The 10,338-nt window shown below is 40.3% G+C and overlaps 1 protein-coding gene across 1 annotated transcript; it reads left to right on the top strand.

The window, feature by feature from the left end:
* The first annotated feature begins 3,248 nt into the window (after positions 1-3,248).
* On the top strand, positions 3,249-6,042 carry LOC102994346 (R3H domain-containing protein 1-like). The gene is given in 5 exon segments (XM_055086758.1): positions 3,249-3,582; positions 3,584-4,014; positions 4,016-4,632; positions 4,635-5,507; positions 5,510-6,042. Coding segments are annotated over 5 exon segments (2,745 nt in total). The 5' UTR covers positions 3,249-3,291.
* The last annotated feature ends 4,296 nt before the right edge of the window (positions 6,043-10,338 follow it).

The following is a 10,338-nucleotide window of genomic DNA, read 5'->3' as shown; positions in this document are numbered from 1 at the left end:
ATGTCTGATGAGCATCCCTCCCACAAGCACACATATAGCAGAGTAGCCAATCTCTCCTGAAAAGAAGATTTGGGAGATACATCCCCATGTCTACCACATTCCACCTATGTCATTACTCAGCTCTGTAACTCTAAATATGTTTGCTTGAGGAACAACTCCTACAGAATTCCAGTTGTCCTCTTTTCCTAAGAGAAAACTTAGAAAAGGAAAAATGACAGCCCAGTCTGATTCAGTTATTCTTAAGGACCACAATATATACATACTGTCTTCCCAAAAGTAAGATGTTTTAAATCAAAACAAGAATCACATATTCTCTATCTAGGAGCAAGCTGAATTTGTTAAAATAGTTATTAGGACTTTGTTTTTAGTGATAGGTTATGATTAGATATACTGTTGGTACTGGTATTTGTTGATAGATGATATCAATATTTGTTGAAAGATCCATCAAATACATTTTCACCCTTTCAAATGCAGTATATACAAACTTGAAGCTAGTATTGAATTGTACATGTAAATACTGATGAATCTTGTCAGAGCATCTGTATAAAGTAATAAATGTGGAACATGTATAAAAAATAAATACAGTCTCACTGCGGCATACTTAATAATTGCATATTTCTGATTGTTCACTTTTGTTCTGGTATTACATGGCCATGAATTTCACATTAAATAAAATGGCTCAACACCTGTTATGATACTTTAAAACAAACATGTTAGTACTCCCTGTAAAGAGAAACACAATTTATTGCAGATGCCAAATCTTTATTACTTTTCTGGCTAACAGCAGAAGGACTTGAAGAATGAATCTAAATATGTTCACACTGGAAACAGAGATTATATAAAACAAGTGTGGCAGCCCCTTGTTTAAAGCACCTCAAAGTTACCAAAAGATTTTGGAAGTGATAGGTCACAAGGTTTTACCTATAGGAAGAAAAGGAATGCCGAAAATAAGTTTGGGTTCCCAAATGATTTCCCTCATTCTCAACATTTGTTTACTGACTAGGGCAAAGAGCAAATATGTTTTTGCCATTTTGTCAAAGGAGGGAGATCAGTTTTCCTCAATGAATACCAATTTCCTCTCCCTCTCTCTGTTTCTCTCTCTCTTTACCAGAGGCAGCAGGAATTATTGAGAAATCCTGTGCTACTATCTACCTGTACTTAGGCAAGCAGTTCTTAACCCTCACTGCACAATAAACTCTTTTGGAGTCCTAGTAAATTACATCAGTTCTCAACCCCATCTCTCCCCATCAAATCTCTGGAGGTAGGTTGCCAGCAAAGGTAATTTATTTTTTGTAAGACCACCAGGTGGTTCTAAGACATAGCCAGGATTGTGAACTTCTGCTCTATCAAAGCAATCTGGAAAACACACACACACACATACAATTTTAAACTCCTAATTATAAAGATCCATCAGGGCTTCCCTGGTGGCACAGTGGTTGAGAGTCCGCCTGCTGATGCAGGGGACACGGGTTCGTGCCCCGGTCTGGGAAGATCCCACATGCCGCGGAGCGGCTGGGCCCGTGAGCCATGGCTGCGCGTCCGGAGCCTGTGCTCCGCAAAGGGAGAGGCCACAACAGTGAGAGGCCCGCATACCGCAAAAAAAAAAAAAAAAAAAATCCATCAATCCAATACCAAATGTAAACTTTCACTTTATATAAGAAAATGTTCAAAGTCATATTCTTGATTAGTGGTTTTAATAGTGTTTGAGTATAACTTAAAAGGGTAGGTTTTATGTGATATGATCTTATAAAATGAAAAAAAAATAATCTCTTTCATATTGAAGATATTCTAGAAGGCTGAACAAAACTTTTCCACCCCATTGATCTGTACAAATGTAAATTCTATTATGTCGGTGTCTAAGTCAGTTTAGGCTGCTCTAACAGAATACCACAGATAGGTGGCTTAAACAGCAAGAATTTATTTCTCACAGTTCTACAGACTGGGAAGTCTGAGATCAAGGGGACAGTAGATCCAGTATTATACTGAGGGCACTCTTCTTGGTTTGCAATCAGCTGACTTCTAGGTGTGTCCTCACATGGCAGAGAGCAAGAAAGAGGGAAAGAAAGCGCTCTGGTCTACTCTTATGAGGACACTCATCATATTCATGAGGGCTCCACCCTCATGACCTAATAACTTCCCAAAGACCCCACTTCCTAATACTATCACATGGTGGGCTGAAATATTAACGTATGATTTTGGGGGAGACCCAGCATTCAGTCCATAACAGTGAGCTAAGGGAGGTCTAAATTCTGAGAACAGAAAGGACAGTGCTTCTCTGTAAAAACAAAACAAAACAGGAGAATTATACATTCACTCTTAAAATGTAATATTAAGTAATTCTTCAATTAAAAAAAACTGAATCAAAAGAACTACTTGAAAGTATACAAAACGTGCGTTTTTTTTGTTGTTGTTTTTTTTTTTTTTTTTTGTGGTATGCGGGCCTCCCTCTGCTGCGGCCTCTCCCGTTGCGGAGCACAGGCTCCGGACGCGCAGGCCCAGCGGCCATGGCTCACGGGCCCAGCCGCTCCGCGGCATGTGGGATCCTCCCAGACCGGGGCGCGAACCCGGTTCCCCTGCATCGGCAGGCGGACGCGCAACCACTGCGCCACCAGGGAAGCCCCAAAACGTGCGTTTTAATTATATTTAAAGTGTTATACTTTGACTCATTAATCACCACATTATATAAGACCAAGATAATTATTTTACATGATAAAAGGGATTTTATATTATAGATTGGTATTACATAAAATGTTCAAACTAATGTCTAATATTAACGTATTCAATAAATAAAAATGTAAAGATTGGCAATAAGATATTTTTAAATATAATGATATTCTTATAATAAGTAATCAAGGCCTGTGTTCAAGATAAAATAAGCCTGGTGGTGGGAAGGGGCGGGATTTTGCCAGCCGTGGCTGCCGCTGGAGCCGGTGTCCGGGCTGGTGATGGAGTTAATTCCCTTTCGTAAGACTTTAACTTGCACCCACCCAGCCCCTCCGTCGCCCTGCTGTGCCGCGCTCCAAACGCCTCCTCCTCAGTAACCCGGGACCCTGAAAGGTATGATATATTCTATCCTAGACAGTCCATTTTAGTCCAGGAATCTACAGTGGTGACAAGGACATGGGACTCCTCCTGCCAGATTCCAAATTGGTCAAGACAATTGACATCCTGGCTGACAACTGTGAGAAAGAACCTTGGATTATTTTTATTTTTGCGGGACACCACAATTCCACATCCATAGGACACATCAGGCTTCAAGTTCCCTGTAGAATTCTAAAATAACCTTTGCTAATGAGGATGTCTGATACTGTTACAGTAAAAAATGAAACTGAAGCAATGAAGGATTTGGAGGCAGAAGTGAAAGATACAACCGGAGTCGTAAATCTTATCAAATCAGAAAACTATGGGAAGATTTTGGCAGAGAAGAATGAACATTGCATTGACAACAATATTGATTTGCAGGAGAAAATTCAGATACAGGTAACAAAATCATTTGAAAAAGAGGAGAAGCCCTCAAAAGAGGAAGCAGAAGAAGAAAAAGCCAGTGATAAGTTGCCCAGAAAAATGTTATCAAGAGATTCTAGGTCAAGAATACACTGATTCAACTGGCATAGATCTACATGAATTTTTAGTAAATACATTAAAAAACAATCCCAGGGACAGTATGATGCTGTTGAAATTGGAACAAGAAATTTTAGATTTCATTGGTAATAACGGGTCTCCACGTAAAAAATTCTGCCCAATGACGTCTTACAATAGGATGCTATTACACAGAGTCGCTGCTTACTTTGGATTAGACCACAATGTTGATCAGAGTGGGAAGTCTGTCATAGTAAACAAAACTAGCAATACAAGAATACCTGATCCGAAATTTAATGAACATATTAAGGATGATAAAGGTGAAGACTTTCAGAAACGATATATCCTCAAGAGAGATAACTCTACCTTTGACAAAGATGATAACCAGATGAGAATAAGTTTGAAAGCTGACAGAAGAAGCAAATCTATAGAAGAAAGAGGAGTACCAGAGAGCTAGAGACCGAATATTTTCCCAAGATCCCCTGTGTTCCCAAGAGAATTATATTATTGACAAAAGAATCCAAGATGAGGATGCTAGTAGCACCCAGCAGAGGCGCCAGATATTTCGAGTTAATAAAGATTCTTCAGGGAGATCAACAAAGAGCCATCAAAGCAGCAGTGAGAACGAGTTGAAGTACTCTGAATCACGACCCTGGAGCAGCACAGATTCAGACAGCTCTCTCTGAAATTTCAAGCCTGCTGTAACCAAAGCCAGCAGCTTCAGTGGAATTTCAGTTCTGACAAGAGGTGATAGTTCTGGAAGAAGCAAAAGCATAGGCAGGCTTTCAAAAACAGGTCAGCCCTTCATAAACCCAGATGGGAGTCCAGTTGTGTATAATCCTCCTAGGACTCAACAACCAGTTAGAACCCAAGTGCCTGGAACTCCACAGCCACCTCTGCCTCCCCCATCACCTCAACAACAAGCAGCTCAGCACATTTTCTCACAGCAGGACAACCATGGGTCTCAGTGTCGCCACCTGAGTCTTGCCCGCCAGCCATGTGCAGATGGTTCTGACCCTTATGCCACCATGTTCCAGCCCACTGTTGTTCTTCAGTACAGCAGTCTGGTTATATCACGACAGCAGCCCCGCCATCACCACCAACTCCTCTTCCTCCCCTACCTCCTGGGCAGCCAGTCCCTACTGCTTGCTATTCTTCCTCTGGTCATCCTGTCAGCCAGCCTGTGCTCCAGCAGCAAGGATATATTCAGCAGCCCTCTCCACAGATGCCAGCCTGTTATTGTGCTCCAGGCCACTACCACTCCAGTCAACCTCAGTATCACCCAGTCCCTTCTGTCCATTACAATTCACATCTAAACCAACCACTACCCCAGCCTGCCCAGCAGACAGGTTATCAAGTTGTGCCCAACCAGCAGCAAAACTACCAGGGGATAGTTGGAGTTCAGCAGCCCCAGAGTCAGAGCCTATTTGGTGGCCGGCCCAACAGTACTGGAAATCAGATTCAAGGAGTGGTCATTGCCTATCCTTCAGTGCCATCATTTCAGGTTTCACTGCCTCAAGGTTCTCAAGGAACTGCCCATCAGATGTATCAACAGCCTGCTATGTTTCCTAATCAGTCTAATCAAAGATCTATGCCTACAGCAGGAATACCAGTTTACTACAGCATCATTCCACCTGGCCAAAAAAATAATTTAAGCTCCTCAGTAGGTTACTTGCAACATCCAGGATCAGAACAAGTACAGTTGCCTCGAACTATTTCACCATGCAATTCCCAGCAGCTCCAAGGCCACCAGTGTGCAGCTGTGCCACCTCCACCACCTGGTGGTGGAATGGTGATGATGCAGCTCAGTGCACCAAACAATCCACAATCTCGTGCCCATTCACCCCCACGGTGGCAACAAAACAAATATGACGGTGATCACCAGAGAGGACAGAAGTGTATGGAATTTAGCAGTAGGGACAATATTGTTCAGGAGATGCCAGATACCCGTTACTTGGCCAGCCCCTGCAGTACAACCCTCCTGCTGTTCTGCACAGACACATTCCAGCCCAAAAGGGTCAGCCTGGCAACAGGCATGGAAACCGAGGAAGGAAACAAGCTAAAAAAGCTGCATCCACCGACCTTGGTGCAGGAGAAGCAGTTGTTGGGAAGGTCTTGGAAATTACTGATCTACCAGATGGAATAACTCATGTGGAAGCTGAGAAGCTTTTTGGGGAACTCTTTAAAATTGGCTCCAAGATCTGGTGGCTCTGGGACCCCCAGTCCCAGCCTCACCTGCATTGTCACCCCCTCTGCTGTGGCAGCAGGGACAGCACTGTCAACCCTGAAAGCTCTAAACCTAGTGACTTGGCCTCCACATACACTGTCTTAGCCACATTCCCCTCCATCTCGGCTGCACAGAATGCTCCGAAGAAACAAATTAACTCAGTTAATGAGTTTAAGCTGAGAACAAGCAAGAAGCACTATGACTTTCACATTGTGAAAAGGGCAAGTTCTCAGTAACAGTCACTTTGGACCCATGGCCTTTGTGATTCCACTGTCCTCGCCCATCTTTAACTGGCTTGGTATTTGGAGCTTCTGTTAACATGAGACTCCTAGGATGTGTGGTCATGGCATTACAACTTCTGAAGACAGGCCAGTGATCCAGCAAAGGGGGGGGTGGGAAATACACATTTCACCCCAGATGACTGTAGGAATCCACATCGGAATGATACAGAGTTAGCAGCTTTTTCTGAGGAAATGCTGTTCAACTTCCTCCTAACTTTTATAGTTCTTTTGTTTTATATTTCTGAATTCTTGTATCAGCTCTATTGTACAGCAAATTATTCTTCAAAATGATTACAACCAGTTGCAACCTGTATTTCTTTTTTTGCAGCCAGCACAGTGTGACCCAACATAGAATTTGGGGGAAAAAGAATGCAGGAGTGTAATAACCAAGTCACAACCGTGGACTGTCTTTGGGGGGCTGGAGGGTGACTAAGGAGACCCCACAAATAGAAGACTACTCTTCCCCTGTATCTCTAAACACAGAAACAATTTCCAGAATATATAGAACTCCCTCATAGGGTCTTTTCCTTATTCACTTAGGTCGTATAAATATTAAGTGTAAAGTAAATTATGTTCTTAACACCTCTTAATCAAACCACTTAGGTTCAAAGGGGAATAGGAATCATTCTAGGCAGGAAAATACTTCCATTTTTATTTTTTAAGTCTCCCTCCAATAATTAAATGCCACTTATTTTCATTCCCTTCCTTGTGGATTTTTTTGTCACCTGAGGAAATGCATTTGATCAGTGATGAAAACTTCTTAAGTGGTTTAAAATGTGTTTTCATTGTTTGCAGCAGATCACTGGACATCAAAGATTCATTGCACTTATGAACAAGGAACCTGTTTTTCAATTTACAAGACTGTACAATGTGTGCTGATGCAAGCCTTTTTCAGTTCAAGAGGATAAATGTTTACAAATATATATCCACTTTGTCTTTTGTAAATTAAAATCATGTTTTTAAATGAGAAAAAAAAAGATAAAATAAGCCCAATGCAATGCACTTTATTTTAACTAGGTTTAGTGATTATCCAAAAAGTAATTCTCAAATTAGAAAAATTATGCTTCATGTATATCAGGAGTACTATCTTCCTGTTTACAACAAGGTTTTAATCACCTTGATTTTTATAATTACTCCAATAAAATATTTGTAATACCTTCTTATATTAGAATTATAAATAATTATTTGTGGTAATCTAAATTTTACTTATTACATTAAGTTCAATTTAATGACTTATTTCTAAATATTTGGAGGAAAAACATTTTATTTTATCCTCTATTAGAAGACTATCAACTGTTTCTAAAAGCAACTGTCAGTTTTACTGTATTTACTATGGCAACAAGCCTAGTTATTATGTGTGTATGATTTATTTCCAGCAGATGTATAATTATTTCTAAAACAAGCAGATATATACTCTTACAAAATTAACTTTTTAAATTTGAAGTTGTAAAGCACAGTAGTTCTAAATCATAGAACATAAAACCCTTAAAACTTGCACTTTTCATCCCTGACTTATAAATAATATTTAGCACTTCTAACAAAAAGAATCTTACAACAGAATTCACATACTGGAATAAATCAGTGCAATAGATAATTTTCTTGCTGCCTAATTTTTTCTCCTTTACCCTTGGTACCAGAAAGACTTAGTACTTATGATGGCCAACACACCACAGTCCCTTTAATGCTCAAAGCAGTAAATGCTTCCAAATTAAGTTTTCATCTTGACTGTAACCACCTGACTCTTTGTTAGACCTCCAGAGCTATTCATTTTGCTGTTTTGCAGTATAATCATTATACAACCACACAATGCTCCAGTCTTGTCATTAGGGTGACATAAATTTGTTCCTCTACTTCTGAACTTCCAACAAGGTGACAGTCCTCTGTTAATGGAAGTCTTGCGAATACCAAGGAGAGAATTGTGGCAGTATCACAAACTATTATCCCAATCTGGGGAGGCAAAAGTGTATTCATAGCTTAGTGATAGAATAATTCTAATTTTCAAAGTGAAAAATCAAGGAAATAAAATTTTCCTTCCCTAAATTTGACTGCTTTTTACAAAATAACTTTGTTGCATGATTATACTAAAAATTTCCTTTTTTTACCCTGCCTTATCATACATACATGCCCATCACTGATGATATTATCCTAAATCTTCTAGGAAGATGGGAAAACCAATAGGATTCTAATTTTAAAACTAGCTAAGCTTCAGATATATTTGTACTACCCTGAACAAAAGATTCTCCTCTGGCTTTATGTTCTTCCCCATGTGGGGTCCACAGACTCTCCTTTTCGGAGATAGTGATGACTTTCCTATTAATTGAGACACACCAAATCAGTCTCAGAATCTGTTATAAGCAGATATAGGTTATGACTGCAAGAGACTGAAGCATATAGTTAGTCTTATTATCAATGTGTATGTAGTATCCTTTCTGTAACATCTGCTCAAGCAACCACTTCATGAGCTATAATCTGGATAACTGTTCTTTATTCTTCTGTAAGACCAGACAAAATTAGCTCTTGAACCATTATGGAAAAAGACTTATTATATCTTACTGACCACTGTAACTATAGTCAAACTATAAGGAATATCACTGGATTCACATATTCGCTTCTCAAAAAAGAATATATTGCATATATATATATATATATATATATATATATATATATCTCCTGCCTTTTATATGATGAAAAATATCATGGAAAAAACAGATTATTCAGTTATAGTCCCCATATCTGGTTCTTCAAGCTCTTCACGTGAGGATTGGCAGCTTTTCTCTTGACATAATCTACGCATGCTTAGCTCCTGGTTTAGCAGTGGGTGACAAAAGTCTGGAGATAATCCTATTCCTATAATGCTGAAACATAGGATCTCCAGAGTTTTATATCCTGCTTGGTAGCTGGTCTCTGACTAAAATTCACAAAAGCAATCATGCAGTAGAAAAATTAGAAGACATAGTACATGTTGAAACTCAAATAATTATCAATGTGATAAGTAACAACTAAAACAAGAGTAGGGTGGATGGATCATGGAAATAAATAGTATATTCTGTAACTCCTGTAGAAAATTACTAAAAGGGAATATGAGAATTAAGAACAGAGCGCAATAGAATCACTTCTAGACTCATATCTTTACCGTATTATTTAGGCCATACAAGTTAATTTTCAATAAGATAATGTTAAAATAAATATTGTCATGTTATTTGTACGTGATTTCTAATGGCTCTATTAATAATGTTTTGCTTATAATTTATAAGTGAAACAGCATGAAATATAACAATTAACTATTAACTAGACCCATCTGCACTTAAATATACTCTTACAGGTTTTTTGCTGAGTAACTTTTTTTAAGAGCTATAATATTGACTTTTTCTCCCAATTCCAGTTCTCCTTAAAAAACTTAAATATCGAAAAAATAACATGTTTTGATTTCTCTTCTATATTTTAGAATTAAATTGACCTTGAGCCTCAAGATGGCGGAAGAGTAAGACCTGGAGATCACCTTGCTCCCCACAAATACATCAGAAATACATCTACATGTGGAACAACCGCTACAGAACACCTACTGAACGCTGGCAGAAGACAGACCTCCCAAAAGGCAAGAAACTCCCCACGTACCTGGGTAGGGCAAAAGAAAAAAGAAAAAACAGAGACAAGAATAGGGACGGGACCTGCACCAGTGGGAGGAAACTGTGAAGGAGGAAAGGTTTCCACACACTAGAAGCCCCCTTCGTGGGCGGAGACTGCTGGTGGCGGAGGCGGGAAGCTTCGGAGCCGCGGAGGAGAGCACAGCAATAGGGATGCGGAGGGCAAAGCGGAGAGATTCCCGCACAGAAAATCGGTGCCGACCAGCACTCACAAGCCCGAGAGGCGTGTCTGCTCACCCGCCGGGACGGGCGGGGGTTGGGAGCTGAGGCTCGGGCTTCAGTCGGATCGCAGGGAGAGGACTGGGGTTGGAGGCGTGAACACAGCCTGAAGGGGCTAGTGCGCCACAGCTGGCCCTGAGTGAGCCAGAGCCCCCTAATCAGCTGCTCCTTTAACCCCGTCCTATCAGAGCAGGAAACAGATGCCCTCAGGGGACCTACACAAGAAGGCAGGGCCAAATCCAAAGCTGAACTCCAGGAGCTGTGCAAACAAAGAAGAGAAAGGGAAATCTCTCCCATCAGCCTCAGGAGCAGCGGATTAAATCTCCACAATCAACCTGATGTACCCTCTATCTGTGGAATACCTGAATAAACAACGAATCATCCCAAA

The sequence above is a fragment of the Physeter macrocephalus genome, chromosome 1 (assembly GCF_002837175.3).
Source record: "Physeter macrocephalus isolate SW-GA chromosome 1, ASM283717v5, whole genome shotgun sequence".
NCBI classification, from domain to species: domain Eukaryota; kingdom Metazoa; phylum Chordata; class Mammalia; order Artiodactyla; family Physeteridae; genus Physeter; species Physeter macrocephalus.
Note: the sequence above shows the minus strand (reverse complement) of the source record. Positions and strands in the feature narration are given on the sequence as shown.